The 20,133-nt window shown below is 37.0% G+C and overlaps 1 protein-coding gene and 3 pseudogenes across 2 annotated transcripts; 2 read left to right on the top strand and 2 right to left on the bottom strand.

Annotated features, from left to right (window-relative positions):
* Positions 1-19,486, top strand: part of LOC120124502 — a 30,408-nt pseudogene extending 10,922 nt beyond the window's left edge.
* On the top strand, positions 20-5,008 carry LOC120124503 (ferredoxin-1-like). Of its 2 annotated transcripts, XM_039143167.1 has the most exons (3): positions 30-124; positions 585-1,056; positions 4,998-5,008. In XM_039143167.1, the coding sequence occupies exon 2, from the start codon at positions 597-599 to the stop codon at positions 1,047-1,049; it is 453 nt and encodes a 150-aa protein (XP_038999098.1). In that variant the 5' UTR covers positions 30-124; positions 585-596; the 3' UTR covers positions 1,050-1,056; positions 4,998-5,008. The 2 variants fall into 2 exon arrangements, with proteins under 2 accessions (XP_038999097.1, XP_038999098.1); XM_039143166.1 differs by lacking the exon at positions 4,998-5,008 and having other exon boundaries at positions 20-126; positions 566-1,316.
* Positions 1,466-10,588, bottom strand: LOC120124448 (annotated as a pseudogene).
* LOC120124447 lies at positions 11,631-12,769 on the bottom strand (annotated as a pseudogene).
* Positions 19,487-20,133: the final 647 nt, after the last annotated feature.

The following is a 20,133-nucleotide window of genomic DNA, read 5'->3' as shown; positions in this document are numbered from 1 at the left end:
ATGCTGTATTACCTTATTTGCCGAAGTGTGTGCTGTATTGCCTAGTAGCTATTTGCCAGTAGGTTGCTACGATTCATAAACTTAGCGCTGATCTCTCGTTTCCTCCGCTACTCAAAACTCAAGCTGGTATGTCTTCTCCTTTTTCTCCCTTCCTTTGATATTTAACATGATCGTCTTTTATATCTCCCTCTTTAAGATTTTGTGTTGCTCGATTGTTTCAGCTTTGATTTCTTGTTTCAAGTATTTCAGCTTTTATATATATGATGGAGCCATGATTTTCTGTTTTTCTTGTTACATGCAAAATTGAAATCTTCAGTTCTTGATCTGGAAAAAGTTCCAACCTTGAAACCCAAAGGAAATAAAAAAAAGGGAGTAGCTTTTGTTCTGGGTTGATTTGGGTTAGTGAAGAGAAAATCTTTTTGAATGCACCAGAAGTGTATAAAAATGGTTTATTCTATGTGTTTGATCATTTACCAAGAAGATTGTTATTTATTAGTACAACTCTTGCCTCTCTTGATTCTAAGCTTTTCAGTGTTGATAGCTGACGATTCTTATTTTGATTTAGTGTGACATCTTAAACCCGATCTGACGTTAAGATGACAAGTATGAGCCTCACATCTCCTTGTATTGTTAAAGCTGCAATCCCAATCCAACTCACAGGTGCTGTTGTCAAGGCCCCGAGATCGCTTGGATCTGTTAAGAGCATCTCGAAATCATTTGGCTTGAAATGTTCCTCAAATTGCCGAACATCCATGGCCGTGTACAAGATTAAGCTCGTACGACCAAATGGTGAGGCAAGCGAGATTGAAGTTCCTGATGATCAATACATTTTGGATGCGGCTGAGGAGGCTGGACTAGACCTACCTTATTCCTGCAAGGCCGGAGCTTGCTCCACATGTGCTGGAAAGATGGTTTCGGGTTCCGTCGATCAATCCGACGGTTCCTTCCTCGACGATAAACAAATGGAAGACGGTTATTTGCTGACTTGTGTTTCGTACCCTACCTCAGATTGTGAGATTCACACTCACAAGGAGCAAGATCTCTACTAAGTATTTTGTGGTCAGAAAATGAGTTAGTTTCTTAAGTAGCTGTCCAGACTATTATCAGAAGTTGCCAATGAGAGTAAATACTCTCCTACCGTAGAATGTGTTGTCTTTTATTGTGTAACGTTTGTTACTGTCATATTTAGGGGTGGACTGAAATTTCATATCATAATTGTTCTACTTGATTGGTAGAATGAACCAAACATTGCTATCTTGTTAAATTCTAGTCCACTGAAAAGGTGTTGTATAAGTAAGATACAAGGATGTCATTGCCAGGTTAACATAAACTTTCCTACAAGTATATCTATCGTGTCCCGCAAACCTAAACTTTCCTACAAGTATATCCGTCTTGTCCCGGAACTTCTGGGAAGCATGGACATCGATAATGCTATTATGTGTCGTGTTCCAATGCATTGCTTCTATTATATCATCTGAGCTGCCTGCTAAGCCAGCTCCACCACCATAGCCTCATCAAAGAACTTGTTGATTCTCACATCTTCACTCATTCCCTGAATGGTTTTAAACACAATTCACTCAACCATTTGTGATTGCCCTTTTCTTTTAAGGCTCTTTTGTCAATTTTAAGAAATAAAATCCGTGCGTGCATAGAAGTAACACCTAGCGATACCTTTGTACGCCTTGTCTTCACCATGAACTCCCGAGCAAGGTGCTGTATTGGTGCAGGTTCAAGAGGCCGCAAAACTATGCTCTTGCCCAAGGGATCTCCGGGTACTATGGCCCAACCCGGTGATCAAATACTGAGAGACAAAAAGCTTGTCCTTGTGTGTGGTACCTCAGATCTGTCTCGAAATTGAATGATTCTATCACAGGTAAAAATGCCTAAATGAGAAAAAGGATCAGATGAAAATTGTAAGCATATAGATGGGGCGATTAGTAGCTATTGGCCAATTACGTGAATATTTCTATAAGGAATTTAACCTTAGCTTTTCCTTACCTTCACAATATAGGCAGGGGTACCTGGTTGAGGCACATCAGCTGTAACATGACCACGTCTACGAGACAATACTGTGTAGATAGCAGAGACACAATCGATTGGTGTTTGTATCTGAAACAACTTTACGAATTTAATCACACGTAAGTTGGAGAGTCATCAGAACAAGTTCCATATTAAAAATGATATCAAAAAGAAGAAACTTCCTTTAACTTCCTCCTTCATAAGCCAAAAGAGGCTTTGTTTCAAGGTAGGACTGAAACCTCCGCATAGCTCATCCTATCATGAAGAGGATACCATGGGCTCAAGAGAAATTGCAACCATAAAGACCGAGAATATTTTCAGGTTTCATATCCCTGACAGAACCCAACAATGCCTTGTCCACCTCAGTAGGGAGCGTATCATCCAATAAAATATTAGGTCCCTATAAAACAAGATTCGTAATGGCCAGAGATACTGAATATTAGGACTTGAATTCGACTTTTCAGCTCTTTGAACAATAGGAACAAGATAGAATCACCAAGTCGGGGATTAAGTTAGAAACAATGGAATTTGCACTTCTGTTACCTGCTTATCAGGTCCAAATGCCCAGATAGAACGTGCAGCAAGCAAATCCCAGTCATATTTTGTCTTGAAGAAGTCACCAAGTTGCTTCCGACTCCAGTCAATACAACACCATTCTCAATGTCCTCTGCAAGCCCTCTCTCCAATGGCTCTGCAAGCTTAAAATCATGGACAAGCATTTTGATAATACAGCCTGAAAGCAAAGTACTACCAGTAATTATTCCTAAAAGCATGTCGATTAAAGAAGAGCTTAGATGGCTGGCTACCCATGGTTATCTTATTCTTCTTCTTGTGTGTTTCAGCAAAGCATTTCATGGAGGAAGACCACCACTGTTTCACAGAATGAAACAACAGGATCTGCCACCTATTATAGGAAGCATAAGAAGTAAAATCACACATAGTAAGCACAGCTCATAATAGACAAACAAATTTCAGAAAGGAATACGAAAATAGTGTGTAAGAAACTAGATACCTTAACTTCCACCTCAGCATACAGCTCCCTAAGGTCTTTCATGATTGAGTTCAAGTACAACTCTCCAGTACCTAATATAGTGTGCTCACCAGATTCCTCCACTTTAGTAATAGCTAGAGGATAGCTTTTGCTGATCTTTCGAAGCCCCTCCACCATTTTGGGCAACTCACTGGGATTCAAAGGCTCAGTTGCTGTTTTTACAACAGGAAGTGTATTAAATTGTAAAGGCCGGAATATGCATACATATTCATCAAGTTCCACGTTACAAGGGGTGGCAGTTTTCATAATTGAAGCATCAACACCTTCAATGAGAACCCAAGAACCAGGAGGAGCACTGCTTACTGGTATTCTATATCGAGCTTGGTATATCCATAATTTGGTTACTTCTTTGATTGTCATGTCTTCCTCATCATCTGGTGAATAGCCTTCTCCCAGTACTCTCAAAGTTTGTCCTGTTTGAATTCTACCACTGTAAATTCTACCAAAAGCATCAAAAACACTACAATCGGACTTGGGGTATAGTTTGGTCACGTTAACCATAAGGGGGCCAGAATGATCACAATCTACCATTGCCTTGTAAATCATTGAATGTTTAGGTCCGGTGTAAGTGCGATCAACCTTCTTAGCTGCAACATCCTTGGGAGATGGTATGTGCTGAACCAGCATATCAGTGAGCCAGTCTTAGCAAAGGCCTAACATTTAGCTTGTAAGCAGCATTGCTAAGTGTAACACCTAACTCTGCAAGGGTTGACTGTACACTCTTCTTATGTTCACCAATCACCAGGCTATATATCTTATAAAGGGGTTCAAGCACAAATTCGACAAATGATCATTCTCCTCCACCAGTAGGATGTTTCCTTTTAAAAGTCCTTGTATCAAGATGATAATAAATATCACCCCAAAGACGAGATGCAAACTTCTCAGCGTCAAAAGGAACTCCATGGAGTTTGACATACAATTTTGCAAATGACTGCAACGTGAAGGACCATCCTGCAGATGCACTAGCAAAACAAACATTTCAAGAAGCGGGATCAATAGCTGGAACATTACCAGCAGTTGTAGAAGCGGCAGATATGTGGTTATTGATTACTTCCAGGGTATGCCTTAATTTATGGTAAGCATCCTTGGGGGGCAACTTAAGTTCTGCTATCAACAGGTCAACCTAAAAAAGTAAAAAGCATTTGAGCAGGACTGCAGGAACAAGATGCGGAACATCATTTTCATCAGAAAAACTTAGAGATCAATCATAAGGAGAAAAGAGTTTACCTTGTTTATAACAACTACAATAGGTAAGCGCTCCTGTATTGCATATGGCCCTCTCAGTGTTTACCTGTTCAAAACATGAAGGCAAAGGTATTGCTTAGAACACCGCATATTGATTCGTTTTCATAATTCATTATTCATAATGCAGTTACATCGTGTAGTAACCGAAGTTCAACTATTGGTAATGCAGTGGATTTGAAAAGATTTGATTACGTGTAGTATAATTTAATTGCAATAAACCTCAGAATTCTCATTCTCTTTAGGTCCATTTTATGTGTACTTTTCCCTCCAAAGAATCATAAAGACAATTCCTATTTCTAGGTATAATATTAGGCGGGTCTCAACCATAGCCATAAGAAGAACAAGATAATTGATCATTAATGCATTTTAAATACTATGATACTCATGCAAGACATGTTGCGGAAGACGACTATCGGATAGAGCAAAATCGCAACTGATAATTTGAGAAAATAAAAATGAAGATAAAAGAGACAAAATTTACGTGGAAAACCCCTAAATAATATAGGGTAAAAACCACGAGCAACGGTAGAAGAATTTTACTATGAGAAAATAGGAATTATACCCTCTCTCGATCTACTAAGGAGAAAACAATGATAAATTTTCTTGATAAAAAAGGAGAAAACAACTCTCACGAAAACTCTCTAAATTCTCTAGTATTGGGAGAAAGCTATAATGCTTTGAGATGGTTTTGAAAGATAAATGAGTTAGGGTATTTATAGTTGAAGCCTAAGGACTAATTTGTAAATACCCTAAAGTTTAATGACTAAATGTTGTAATTATCCCTTGCATAATTCAACAAAAATAATAATTAAAAAAACAAAAGCAGTCGCCGGCTGCTATGAATTTCCAACCACCCATTTGCTTTTATCTTTCAACAATCTCCCACTTGAAGATTTGATTGGAATAATCATATCTTCACACCACTCTTTCTACCTTGTATCTTCATGTTGCTTACGTCTCTGACAGGCCACAAGATGATCGACACCAAGTAAATTTATCAACATTGATCGCCTTCGTCATGAAATCTGCTATGTTGTCTTTGGTATGGATCTTCTGCATATCTACCGTCCATTCTTCTACCTTTTCACGAATAAAATGGTACTGAACTCGTATGTACTTTGTCCTTGAATGAAATGTTGGATTCCTTGCTAGATACAAGGCGCTTTAGCTATCACAAAATAGAGAGATATACTTTTGATTGTGTCTAAACTCTTTCAATAACATCTTCAACCAAATTGTTTCTTTACTGGCTTGTGTAGCTGCTACATATTCTGTCTCTGTTGTGGATGTAGCCACAACTGACTGCAATTTTGAAACCCAGCTTACTGCTTCACCAACAACTTTAAACACATATCATGTAATAGATTTGCTTTTATCCAAATCCCCTGCATAGTCAGAATCGACATACCCATTGATAAGTAAGTTTGATCCTCCGTAACATAATGCAACATTTGAGGTCCCTTTGATGTATCTCAGGATCCTCTTTACTGTATTTCAATGCTCTTTTCCTGGATTCGCCATGTACCGACTAACCACTCCCGCTGCTTGTGCAATGTCTGGTCTTGTGCATATCATAGCGAACATTAAACTTTCCACTGCTGATGCATACGGTACTCGAGACATCTCCATTCTCTCTTCTTCACTGCTAGGACTCATACTGGAGGATAATTTGAAGTTAATAGGAAGGGGTAGAAATTTGCTTACAATCTTGCATGTTGAATCGTGACAAAATCTTCTTCAAGTAATTCTTTTGTAAAAGTCAAATCTTCCTATTACTTCTGTCTCGGTGAATTTGCATCCCTAGAATCTTGTTTGATGATCCCAAATCCTTCATTTCAAATTCCCTAGCCAGTTATGCCTTTAATTCTTCAATATGATTTTTGTTGGGTCCTGCAACCAACATGTTATCCACATACAACAACAATATAACAAAATCGTTATCACTAGACCTCTTGAAATAAGCACAAGGGTCTACATTAAGTCGGTTGTATCCAAGACACATAATGAAGGAATCAAATCTCTTATACCAACACCTCGACGCCTGCTTTAGATCGTACAGAGATTTGTTCAACCTACAAACCAAGTTCTTCTTTTCTTTTTCTTCAAATCCTTCAGGCTAGAGCATATAAATCTCTTCTTCAAGATTTCCATGAAGAAAAGCTGTTTTAATATCCAACTGCTCTAGATGTAAGTTCAATGTAGCATACATTACCAAAACTACTCGAACTGTTGTTAGTCGAACTATAGGAGAAAATATTTCATTGAAATCAATACCTTCTTTTTGAGCATATCGTTTGACCACCAGTCTTGCACGATACCTCTCAACTTAATCGTCACCATTTCTCTTGATTTTAAAGACCCATTTGTTACCAATTGGCTTCCTTTCTTGTGGTAGTGGCACAATGTCTCATGTATTATTTTTATGAAAGGATTCGATTTCTTCTTGCATCGCAATCATCAACAGTGAAACATCTGAGCTGTTTATTGCCTCCTGGTATGTTGATGGATCACCATCCTCTGTTAAAAGGCAGTATGCAATATTACCTTCTATAACATAATCTGAGTGTCAATTAGGACGTCTTTTCACACGATCTGATTGACGAATTGTTGGAGCTTCAGAACTCTATGGTTCTTGTTCATCATGTGCTGATTTTACTTCAGAAGAATCTCCTTGTTCAACCTCCTTTTCTACATGTATCTGTGTAGTATCTGTGTAGTTTCTGACTTTTCAGCGTTATCATCATCTTCTTTTCTTTGTAGCTTATCTTCTACAAAGATAACATCCCTGCTGATGATCACTTTGCGGGTAGTGGGATCCCACAAACGATACCCTTTTACACTATCAGCATACCCCAAGAATTTGCATTTCCTGAATTTTAGATTCAGCTTTGAAATTTCTTGAGAGTTGTACATCACGTACACAATACTTCCAAATGCATGGAGGTTTGAATAATCAGCTGGTTTACCAGTCCACATCTCCATTGGTGTCTTTAGTTCTATTGCAGTTGATGGAGCTCGTTCATCAAATAACAGGCGGTATTCATTGCTTCTGCCCAGAATGATTTTTCTAGGACTGCATCCCTCAACATTGCTCTTGTTCTTTCTAACAAGGTTATGTTCATCCGCTCTGTCACACCATTTTGTTGAGGAGTGTTCGCCACTGTGAACTGTCTTTTGATGCCTTCTTTCATGCAAAATTCATCAAATTCTTCACTTGTGTATTCTCCTCCATTATTTGTTCTGAAACACTTGATCTTATTTCCAGAATCAAGTTTCACACACGTTTTGAAGTTTTTGAAAGTTGAAAATACATCTGACTTCTTCTTAATAGGGTACACCCAACATCTCCTGGAGTAATCATCATTAAATGAGACAAAATATTTTACTCCGCCTAGGGATGTAACTAGTGCTTGCCATACGTCAGAGTGAACCAATTCTAGAACACTTTTGCCTATAGAATTTGATGTGTTGAATTTTAACCGGTGCTACTTACTTGTTATGCAATGCTCACAAAAAGTAAATGATATATTTGTTAAGTCTGGAAGTAGCTTTTGCTCCACAAGAACTTTCATTCCTTGTTCTGACATGTGTCCAAGTTTCTGATGCCATAGCATTGCAGAATCTGAACTACATGAGGCAACAGAGGTTTCTGCTTCTAGCAAAGCCTCTCCCTTCAACATGTACAAGTTTGCTACTATCTTTTCGCCTTTCATCACCGCAAACGCTCCACGGAACATCTTCATGATTTCTCTCTGTGTTTCAATCTTACTTGCATTATTATCCAACAATCCGTAGGATAATAATTTTTTCTTCAGGCCTTTCACGTATCGCACATCTCAAACAACTTTAATTGTTCCATCATACTTCTTCAATTTGATGGTTCAAACGCCAAAGATCTCTAAGGCATGATTATTGCAACTATACACAGATCCTCCTGAGACAGGTTCATAATAATGGAACCATTCTCTTTTTGAGGTCATGTGATATGTTGCTCCCGAATCAATGAGTCATATATCTGCAAATCGTTTTCTACCTTCCACGGTGGTTGACGCTTCACAACATAGAGCATCTCCATCATCTGAAGTGTTTGCGGTATTGCTTTGTGAATTGGAGTTTTTATTTAGACTCCAACAATCCTTCTTCAAGTGAACCTTCTTTCCACAGTTGTAACACTTTAAATTCTTCTTGCTCCTCGACTTCGATCTACCATGTTTGTGACTGCTACTTTGGCCACGTTCTGTTGATCTCCCTCTCATTGTTGTCAAAGCTTCTGCTTGTTGCAGATTTACTTGTCTATCTTCCTTGTTCTTGCGTCGATTTTCTTTTTGTAGAACAGCACCTGCAATGTCATCGAAGACTATACTGGTGACATTATTGTTTGTCAAGTTGATGAATTGATCATACGAATCAGGTAGACTTTGAAGTAAAAGTTCAGCACGATCTTGTTCTCCTATTGTACATCTTAAGGATGTAAGCTGAGAAAATAATGTGTTCAGTGTGTTTAAGTACTCCGTCACTGAAGTAGATTCTGGCATACGGAGTGTGTATAATTTCCTCTTAAGGAAAATTTTATTGTGCAACGATATGGCCTCGTAAAATTTGGTGAGATGATCTTATATCTTCTTAGCCGTCTTCTTCTCCTCGATGCTTGACAATACTTCATCTGCTAATGCTAAATGAAAGTTTGCCATAGCATTCCCGTCTATTTCGATCCATTTGTTGTCATCTGTGAAATCTACCGTCCTTTCACTGATAGCTGCTAGACAACCATATTTCCTCAGGATGACTTTCATCTTTAATTTCCACAATGAGAAATTTCTCCCATTAAATTTTTCAATATCAAATTTTGTTGTCATAGCTTCTATTATGGATAGCTCCCACTATTTCACTATCGTGAATAGTTCTTTAGAACCTTCAAAAAATGAGTAATAACTTCTTACTTTCTTATGTTGGAGGATCCACTTTTTGGTGGCAATCACAAAGACAATAAGCAGATATTACACACTCAAATCTGGCTCTGATACCAATTGTTGCGGAAAACGACTATCAGATAGAGCAAAATCGCAACTGATAATTTGAGAAAATAAAAATGAAGATAAAAGAGACACAAAATTTACGTGAAAAATTCTTAAATAATATAGGCTAAAAACCACGGGCAACGGTAAAAGAATTTCACTATGAGAAAATAGGAATTACAACCTCTCTCGATCTACCAAGGAGAAAACAATGATAATTCTCTCTTGATAAAAAAAGAGAAAATAACTCTCAAGAAAACTCTCTAAATTCTCTAGTATTGGGAGAAAGCTAGAATGCTTTGGGATGGTTTTGAAGCTAAATGAGTTAGGGTATTTATAGTTGAAGCCTAAGGACTAATTTGTAAATACCCTAAATTTAGTGACTAAATGTTGTAATTATCATTTGCATAATTCAACAAAAATAATAATTAAAAAAACAGAAACAGTCGCCGGCTGTTATGACTTTCCAGCCACCCATTTGTTTTTATCTTTCAGCAAGACATTCTTACCATAACTCCTTCAGCAGTTTCAACAATCAACACAACACCATCAGCAAGCCTAAGAGCAGCAATCATTTCATCAGAAAAAATCACATGACCAGGAGTGTCCATGATGTTATAAAGATAGGATTTTGAGTTGCTATCCTCGAGAACAAGTGACATAGGAATCGCCTTGATAGATATCCTTCTCTCTTGCTCATCAATCTTGTATCAGTGTATCTCACGTGCTTCTCACGATTTTCATCAAATGTTTTCATATGGTGGGTTTGCTCAACCAACATGTCCATAAACACAGTCTTGTCATGCTGCAAGTATCCAACAAGGGCAACATTCCGAACCAAAACTATGTTTGACATCAAACCAATAAGAAACTGAGTCGATACATATGTTGAAGAAGCCTTAACTCCAACCTCAAACTTTATATTCCTAACAGGTTTAATAATAGGTTGTTCAAGAGGTAGCTCATCTTCATCCATGACTAAGGTCTCGACATCCTCACCGTAAACCTCTTCAGCAGTGGGGTAATACTTCTTGTCCTCAGCAAGGACAATCTGATTTTCCATATCAACGTCATCAGCAGCTGTAATCCTTCCATTAGACGTACCAAGTTGAGCCTCACCATTAGATTCTTCTCTTTTCTCTTGGGCATGCATGTCAAGGAGATCTTCATCTTCTTCTATCTCACCTTCACTCTCCCTGTCGGACTCGATCTCAGGTCCGATATAGTTCCCAAATTTATCATACAAGTTATCATCCATTGCTTAAATTCCTAAACCCACCACATGAAAAAAAATGAATTCAAAAAGAAATATATGAAACGTGAAACAAAAACCGATTGAACTCCACTAAGATTTGGATACAAAAATGGGCACAAAGAACAAAATTAAATAATCTAAACTATAGCCATGCTTCAACATTAAAACCCAGATGAAAAACAACAATAACAGTAACACATATAGCTAATCTATACAAAAGGTTCATATACGTCCAAACCAAGAAAATTTCCTCTAGCTAGAGATGTCACAAACTCTTAATTATTTCATTTCATGTCTGGGTTTAATTAAGAAACTCCTTAAAAAAATTGCAAGAAAATAACTCAGGATACAACTTTATTCAACATGGGCAAGTAATCAAAGAGAGAAACAAAAGATGTGTTCATTAAAAAAAAAGTAGCAAAATGATTAAAGAAAAACGTGTGAATCAAAATAATCAACACAAATCAGACAACATGAAAAGAGAAGTATGTACCTTGAAGCACTGAACAAAGAAAAGAAGAGGTAGAAAGATGAAAATGAAAAGCAAGGGTTTATACAGAGGTTTTTGAGTAGTAGATTCCAAGCATTCGAATCAAATTGAGTCCATTCGAATTAAATGTTGATCAAATTTTAACCAAATCGAATTCAAATAGTTTATGCTCTGTCTCAGTTCATTTACGGTCCTAATCGTAGAAATCAAGCATTTAGTCGAAGACTTGAAACTCTAAAGCAATTATTTATAAGATTGGTTCGGGTTATAAAACCATATCCAAATCAACTTAATCTAAATAATTGCTATAAAAATGCAATGATTGCTTCACCCCCAAGAAAAAATACAAGACAAATTCTTGTTCATATATAAACACAAATTATCAAACATTAGTAGAAACGAACTGTTAAGCTATGGAAATTCAAGTTATATACATTAGCAGATTTGATAGATGGTTCAGGTATCCAGCATTTCAATAAAACAAAAAAAAATAAAAAGGACAAACCAGAGACAATGATGAAGTTCCAGCAGAGAAGATTCTAGAGTGTAATCTATTTACTTGCAATTCAAGGGAACCAGACTTAGTGAATAAGGAAGCACTGTGCAAAAGGTGAAATCAGTGCCCAACTTGGAAATGGAGCAAACTAGTTGCATCGTGTTCGTCTCGATATTATATAGCATGATCTTCAGAGAAAATCTCATTAGTAAATAGCCATCTCTGAAGGATAAAAGATCAACCCATGGTTCCATTTCAACAGACAACCTTTGTGTTACTCTCTCTTGCAGATTGTAAAGGAACTGTGTATGTTGTTCTTCCATTTCCTCGAGCGTTTTCGAGATCTTCAACGACCACCGGGATTCGAAGTAATAGTCGAGACACCACACCTGGAGTCCGTGTTGAGAAACCAGGATGTAATGCAGCTTGCTGTCCGAATCTCCGATACATGCTTCGGGGATGCTGATGAATTCATCTGCGGGAAGTGGAACAGATACCAAACATGAAAGGTGAGAACTTCATCACCATCAGTCAGCCAGTGGAAAACCCCTTCCACATACCACCCGCTGTTCTTGTACAGGTTACTGTTGCACTTGCAGATTTCGACCGATTTCTTCCAGGCCCTTGTCTCCAAAGCATATATGTCGAACAAGAAGCATGAGACATCGGCTTCAGTTTCGATTTGTTTCACTTTGATAAGTTTGAACTTTGTTGATGTGCCTAGGGTATCTTTGCATGGATCAAATGCCAAAACAAAGTTTTCTCTATTAGGTTCATCCCATTTTAGCCTCATCCATTCATGGTTCGAGGGGTTGCAGATGTAGAAACAAGGGTCTATCCTAGGGAAGCAACTGCGACATCAGACCAAACCGTTGCAAGAAGACAGCACCACAACATGTTCAGGAAGGAAGTCCAACACTGTCTGAAAGAGCTCAGCTTCTTCAGCATCTTGCTTTTTAACAGGAATGTAGGCTACAGTGGAGATTTCCTCGTAGCTCCACCTATATCTTTGTTGGAAGAAGAAACCTGATAGTACAGCCGGCTCTTTCTTCTGGGATTGAACTTTCATAAAAATGGGGTCGGAGATGAGGCGGTTCCACTCTTTACAAACACACTTTAATCGTGGCATGTACTTGGTCGGCAACCGAGACAGCACATCAAAAGGAATGTAATTGTTTAGCTCCCCTAAATTACCCATTTCCTAAAACACAAATCCATTCCAGAAAGCAAACATTCACACATCTCTAGAGCATTCTTACAAACAGGCCAAATGAAATGCAGAACAAAAAAACTTGAGCATTAATCAACTAAACTTACAATATCATTGTAAGTCGAATCAAACAAAGAAAAAGAAACAACTTTGAACATCAAATGTGAGCATCCTTTTAAGAAATAAAGAGTAGAAAACCACAGTTTTTCTACTGCAAAGCTCGGATTTTTACCCAAAGAAAAAAAAAAGAGGAATGTGTAGAAATCAGAGAAACAGGGAAAATAAAATATCAGAGATAACACTACGTATATGAATCAATGAAAAAAAGATGCCAACTTTCTTTTAAGGAAAACAATATAAACATCACTTACCTGCGAGGAAGAAGGACGGTCACATTTTCTCTTTGTAAAGCTCATATTTTTGCTTCGATGGTGAAGGAAAAATGGAAGATGAAATGAAACGAACAATAGTGTGAAGAGCAGCTGAAAAGTCAGTCAGCAGAATGCACATAGAATAGAACTATGCCAGGGGACAATGTTTTATTTGGATCATCAAGTTCAAGTTTTAATTTTTTTTCTTAATATATATATATATATATTCTTTTCTACTTAATAAATTAAATTTAATATTTTTTTAAAAAAATAAGAAATATACACTTACTTCTTAGTCCTTAAGGCTTACTGCATCTGCCCGGGTTCAAATAATGAGCAATGAAATCTCATGGTAATTTCATTTATCAAAGGAGTGATTCAAATTTAGAGAAACCATCTTTAATATTTTTTTTAAATAATTTAGAATGGTTATAAGATAATAATTATTTATTATTTTTAATACTAAAATAATAATAACCATTGCCATGGTATTGTAGTCCTCTCCCTTTAGCTTCATCAACCATTTTCCAAAACCAGCTACAAGTAGGAGGATCAACCTCCATGAAATGCTTACCTTTCAGCACATACTCATTTGCCCACCAAAACTAAAGAGTCGGGTTTAATCACCAACGTTTACACGTGCGGAATAATATTGGCCTTATTTCACTCAACCAAATCACACAGTTTCAATATATAATAATAAATTATATATTTCTCGTAATAGTTGCTTACAACTGTGGTTCGCTTTGGTTCACAAGTAAAGGATTTTATAAAAGCTAAAATATGCAAAACGACAGTGTGTTGATTAGCATTTCATGACACAATTCAACAAACTCAAATCTAAATTCATTTAATAATTTCGAAATTACCAACAACCAGATGGTCTAGTGGGATGAGTCAAAAGGTTTCTTAAGTAAAGTTAGAGGTTCGAATCTTGACGTTTGTGAATGGAGAAAATTAGATTGGGAGAGTCACCCTCGCCTCTGCAGTACTTGATCTGAATTAGTCGATTAATAGATTGGATACAAGTGATAAAATTTAGAAATTGCATTTATTATTCTTATTGTGTAGTTATTTTACGTTAAGAACACATGTTGGTGAACTGCAAATTGACCTTGTTTCTCAGAATCCAATACGACTCATATGAACCAAAAGACAATAGCATCATTTTTTTATTAGTAGGATGATAAAGTTGTATTTATTTAAAATAATTTTAATTAATTAACATATATATATATATATATATATATATTATGTATATACAACTACTTGAATATATAATATTTAAAGAAAATACTATATTCTTTTATAACTGAAATCATTTGTTTGATTCTAAAAATTTGAGTGTTAAAATGTATTCATATCTACATCTTTCAAATTATTATATCAATATAAACAAAAATATATATAAAAAATGGAGTGTTTAAAAGTATTAAAATCTATATCTTTTAAATTATTATATTTATGTCCCAAATTTTAAATTTTACTTTAATAATTCTATGTTTTACAAAATTTTAAAATCAATCTGACAAAACTCAAAATCAAGTCACCGTTAATATATATATATACCAGGTTACTAATTTGTAAATTCACCATCATCAACATATTCTAACGAGCATTGTGTGAAAAGACACTTCAACACACACACCTTCTCTTTTTCTAAACATAATAAACACATATCTTGTGATATACAGAACTTCATTTATTCCTTTTTCTTCTTCCTTTGAAGTTCATTTATTATTTAAATAATGATATATTATTATTATTATTATTAGAAGTAGTTGATATTCATAAATCTCATTACTTCATGCTAAAATTGATTGTTCACGTAACATAATAGGAAAAACAATCATACACTCGTATTCAATTTCACTTTTTAGTTTGATTACAAGAAAGAAATGAAAATTCAGTGTTTACTTTCCCATGCTAAAATCTGGTTAATTTTGAAGAATTCTATAGAAATTTTCAATTTTGTTTAATACCCACCAACCATCAAAGATCAATGAGCTTGATCCACATAAAAAAGCCAATAAATCAGCAATAAATGGCATCTCCATATAAGGCTAATCTATCCATCCATGTAATGATAACTCGGACGGCCCCATTAACATTTATTTTTAGCAGAAAAAAAAAGTCGGGTTTCCTTTATTTTACTTTCTCTTCTACTTTTAGTTGCCATAATTTATAAGCCCATTGATTTCCCACCCAATTTTGCTTCTTCAACTCTCCCAACAAAACTACATAAATCCCATAAAAAAAAAGACACCCAAAAGAAGGAAAAACAGCATCACTTTCTATATATTTTATTTGTGAATTTAGTTAATGTCGTCTCATATTCTTTGTGAAACTTCCCTTTTCCTTCAATTCAACTCCACCTTCTCCTCTCCTTTTCTCGAATCTGATTTCTCCAATAAAAAAATCTCTTCTTTTTGGGTTTTCTTCAGAAATAAAAATAGTTTCTTTTCGTTTCTTTTTAATATTCCAGGAAACGTTGCTGTCATTGCCAGCCATGACTGAGGTCCTTCATTTTCCTTCACCTCAAAGCACAAGCACTTCCTCTCCTTCCTCTTCCTTAACCTGCACTCATGAAAGAGATGACTTTGTTAATGAAACAAGATGTGACCAAGGAGAAGACGAGGAGGAGGAAGAAGTGAAGGAAACGCAGAAACAGGACACGGATCAGTTGTCTTTGTTGGCTTTGCTTGTTACCCTTTTTAGGAAATCTTTGGTTGCTTGTAAGAACATTGATAGAAGGGAGCTTTGTGCTATGGAGATCGGTTCGCCAACCAATGTTCGACACGTTGCACATGTTACCTTCGATAGGTTCAATGGCTTCTTGGGTTTGCCTGTCGAGTTTGAGCCTGAAGTTCCCAGGAGAGCTCCTAGTGCAAGGTTTCTCCTTCTGCCTTTTTTTAATCTTTAACATAATGTTCCATTTTTTGTGGCATTCTTAAAAGAAAATTTCTTGAATTGTTACTACAAGTTTCCATTTTTTTGGCATTCTTAAAAGAAAAATTCTTGAATTGTTACTACAAGTTTTGTTTTTCTTTCCGCTTATGTTTGGGTCCACTAGCTTTAATGTTTGAACTGTTGGTGCATTATGGTGTTTTATGACTCTTTTCTGATGATGGTATTGTTTGGTAATTTCAATTGATGAATTTGGTTAATGCCACTAGTTGTTTGTGTTTATACATATATATATATGATGGTTTAGGCAAATTAATTATTGTAAAATTAGATTTCCATGTTAAATAGTCGAATCCCGTCTATACTTTCTCAGAGAAAAAGAGGGGGGATTCAATTCTTTGCATTAATTGTATGTTTCCTTGGGAAGTTGTTTTGGCTTATCTCTTTGAAATGTCATAGCTAATTGTATGTTTTTGGAAGGAAACACAATCATACAAGAGGTTGAGTTAATATTCTTTACTGCTTTTTGCTTTAATTCGCCTGCTCTGTTTGACCAATTTCTTCCCTCGGAGGAAATTTTTGATGTACAAAGGGACTGCCATCATTTTGATGGTTTGTCGGTTTGTGTGCGTGTATATATATGTATATTTATATATCAATAAGTTATGTATGATTGAGAATCTTAAATTTTTCTCCTGCTTTAGGTAGACATGTACGGTATGTCTCGACTTCTAATGTCTTTCAGAATGACTTTCGAGTAGTTGAATGATTTTTTTTGAGTTTCTTGTTGAAAGTTAACTAATCAGAAGTTCCTCTAGTATTAACGGTTAGTAGTGCTAGGTTTGTGGCCTTCTACTTTTGGCGGTGTAACAAGTCTTCATTATCTGGTATTAAAGTCGAGTGACTAGGTAAGCCATCGAGGAACAAAATTTTCTCTACTAGTTTTCCAACTTTGATGGTTGGCCGGCCATTAGCTTATCTGGCTTACTTGTTTGCTGTTCAGACTTTGCTGGTGAGTCGTTTTGAAGAGTCCTGGATGATTTCTCGTGTTTTTCTCTTTGGTGTTATCCCTCAAGTAATTGAGATTGTTGGAAATAGCCAAAATTTAAGTAAATAAACGTTCAACGGGTGAGGGGAATTGCACCGAGGCAGCTATCTTTGAGGGAAGAAACATTGGTGTGCAATGCAAGTTTAGAATCGATCTTATGATGCGGGCAAAAAGATTAGAGGAGACAGTTTTTCATTGTCTTCTTACCATGTGGTGTTGGTGGTGGGGATTGGGAGGTAAACATGAGGGGTATAATTTGTTAGAACAGTCATCTTCTTGAGCTAATATAGTTAACTGTTCTAGATTGCCGCGGACTTAATTGCTAACAACTGTTTGAGATCTGTTCTCATTCTATTTCTTCTGTGTCTACTGTCGACGAGTGCTAATGCCACTAATGATTTGTTTATCGCTTCGTCAATGCTAACAAATTAAGAAGATAGGATGTATTTTCTATGCACACCCATATACGCACATGACAAATATTGAAACATTTTGATTATAGAGACTGGCAATTCTGCAATTGCACTGTCTTGCACGATATTCCATTGCATGTACGGGTAGCAGAATGCTAACATCCTAACACAATCTCTATGGATCAGCATATGTCATCGTTTGTCGTTTCATTTTTTTGGCAGTGCAACTGTCTTTGGAGTTTCCACAGAATCGATGCAGTTATCCTATGACTCCAGAGGTAACAGTGTGCCAACAATAATCTTGCTAATGCAAAGGCGTTTATATGCTCGAGGAGGCTTGCAGGTTTTCTTTCTTTTCTCAATCCTCTCCCTCTTCAATATGCTATATAGCTCCATAATTGGAGAACATAGACGTCTCGAACATTCTCTCTTATATATATGACCGAAACATATTGGCTTCACTACATGCAGGCAGAAGGGATCTTCAGAGTCAATGCTGAAAACAGTCAGGAAGAGTATGTCAGAGAACAATTAAATGGTGGAGTGGTTCCAGAAGGGGTCGACATACATTGTTTGGCGGGACTAATCAAGGTATGGCGATGCCGTTTTAATCTCACCTGATCTTTCCTTCACTTACATTTGATGTATGTGATTATGGAGTTGAATGAAAAGATGAATTAACTGCGAATAGTTTTCTAGAAATATCTCTAATGTAAATTTTATCCAGGTACGTCTGCAGGGAAATGTCATTGTATTTTCTTCTTCTTTTCCTTTTTATTATCGAACCCGAATATGCTAATTTGATGTTGGTTTATTGTTAGGCTTGGTTCAGAGAACTTCCCACTGGTGTTCTGGATTCTTTATCTTCAGAGCAGGTAATGCAATGCCAGACCGAAGAACAGTGTGCTGACCTTGCACGACTTCTAGCCCCAACAGAATCTGCTCTACTAGATTGGGCCATAAATCTCATGGCTGATGTTGTTCAGCAAGAACATCTAAACAAGATGAATGCACGTAATATAGCTATGGTTTTTGCTCCAAACATGACTCAGGTGAGTTCACCATAATGCTCTCCTTAAGTTCACATCCACATTGGTTATCCATAACAAGAACTTCTTGAGCAAAGCCTTTCGTTTCTATCAATATTGATGACATATTGTGCCGATTAACGATGGCCTGGTTGCAGATGGCAGATCCTTTGACGGCATTGATGTATGCAGTCCAAGTGATGAACTTCCTCAAGACACTCATCTTAAGGACCCTGAGAGAAAGAGAGGATTCGGTGGTAGATCCAACTCCCGCATTCCGTTTGGAGCCTTTCGACGAGAACGGAGATCAAACCCCTTCACTCTCCTGCATCCAAATACTGAAAATGATAATGAAGAGAAAGAGCTGGCCTTTCTCGCTGAAGAGCCTTCAAACGAAAGTTTCAGGAATTGTAGTCAAAACAACGAGATCCCAAATACCGAAGATCACAGCCTGATGCGCACTGTTGACAAGCTAATTACTGATGCAGATCATCCCAATGAGACTGAAACTTTTATCACTGAAACCGATGCCATTGTATCCAACAACCTGAAACCTGCAACTCTGGTGATTGATGGAAAGACCAACAATATTGGCCAATCTAGTAATTCATGTCTCAAGGAGTCCAACAAAATCATCGATCTGCGATCGATACTTCAGATGACAAACACTGTTGACAAGACCAAAGGGATAACCAACTTGAGCCGTATAGATTCAAGGATAGAACGCATCGAATCATGGCGTTGAAGGGTACTCAACAACGGTTGAACCCTAACTGATACTTTGACATATGATTGCTGTGAATGTTTGTTTATTTTGCAAGTTGTGAAGGGAAAAAAAGGCAAATTTTTTCTTGCATCTTTTCAGTGTGATGACTGGTTTGCTTAAACCTTGTGACCCTAACATTTCTACTTAGACACGGAAATTACCACCGGAGTTCGACGAATTCCGGTATCTATTTTCTGTTTTACTTTCATGGATTACGATCTCTTTTGTATAATGACCACTAAATTAAGTCATAGCACTTAAACCACCAATCCTTATTATGCTCCACTAGAAGAGGATTCCATTGATCTTTTCAACTCTTTTTACAGAGCACTCAATTGACTTTAACATATAATCTCTTTATAGTTCCTTCTTTCTTGCTTCCATTCCCCCAGCTCTCTTCTCTCTCTATGAGTAATAATCATCTTTCGAAAGAGATTAGTGGAGAGCCAGCCCATGGCTGCCTCTGGAGGCCTTAAGCACATCTTCGAGCACACGATACCAGAAGCCCCAACACTGTTTGGGACATCTTCTTGGAAACAAATCAAGCCTTCTTCTCAAATTCAACCGATCGAACAATCTTCCATAACCGAAATCTTCGGCGAGCTTCATTTCAAGGAGAACTCCAAGTTGCCATCACCTTCCTTCCCTATCTCACCCTTTTCTTCAGCAATATTGAACCTCTCTTCCAGGGAAGATGAAGACATCATCCTTAGTTCTAGCAGCCCAACAGTGCTCCGTAAAAAGAATTTTTCGTCGAACTCGGAGGGCCTGCAAGTGTGCACCGAAGGGCTCGGTTCCGAGAGCTGTGACAACGCCTGG

Source organism: Hibiscus syriacus, unplaced genomic scaffold, assembly GCF_006381635.1.
Source record: "Hibiscus syriacus cultivar Baekdansim isolate YM2019G1 unplaced genomic scaffold, ASM638163v2 tig00110418_pilon, whole genome shotgun sequence".
In the NCBI taxonomy this organism is placed as follows: Eukaryota; Viridiplantae; Streptophyta; class Magnoliopsida; order Malvales; family Malvaceae; genus Hibiscus; species Hibiscus syriacus.
This window is presented reverse-complemented; position numbering and strand designations above follow the sequence as displayed.

Coding starts and splice junctions, on each gene's coding strand:
- LOC120124503 (XM_039143167.1), top strand. CDS start 597: ATGACAAGTATGAGCCTCACATCTCCTTGTATTGTTAAAGCTGCAATC.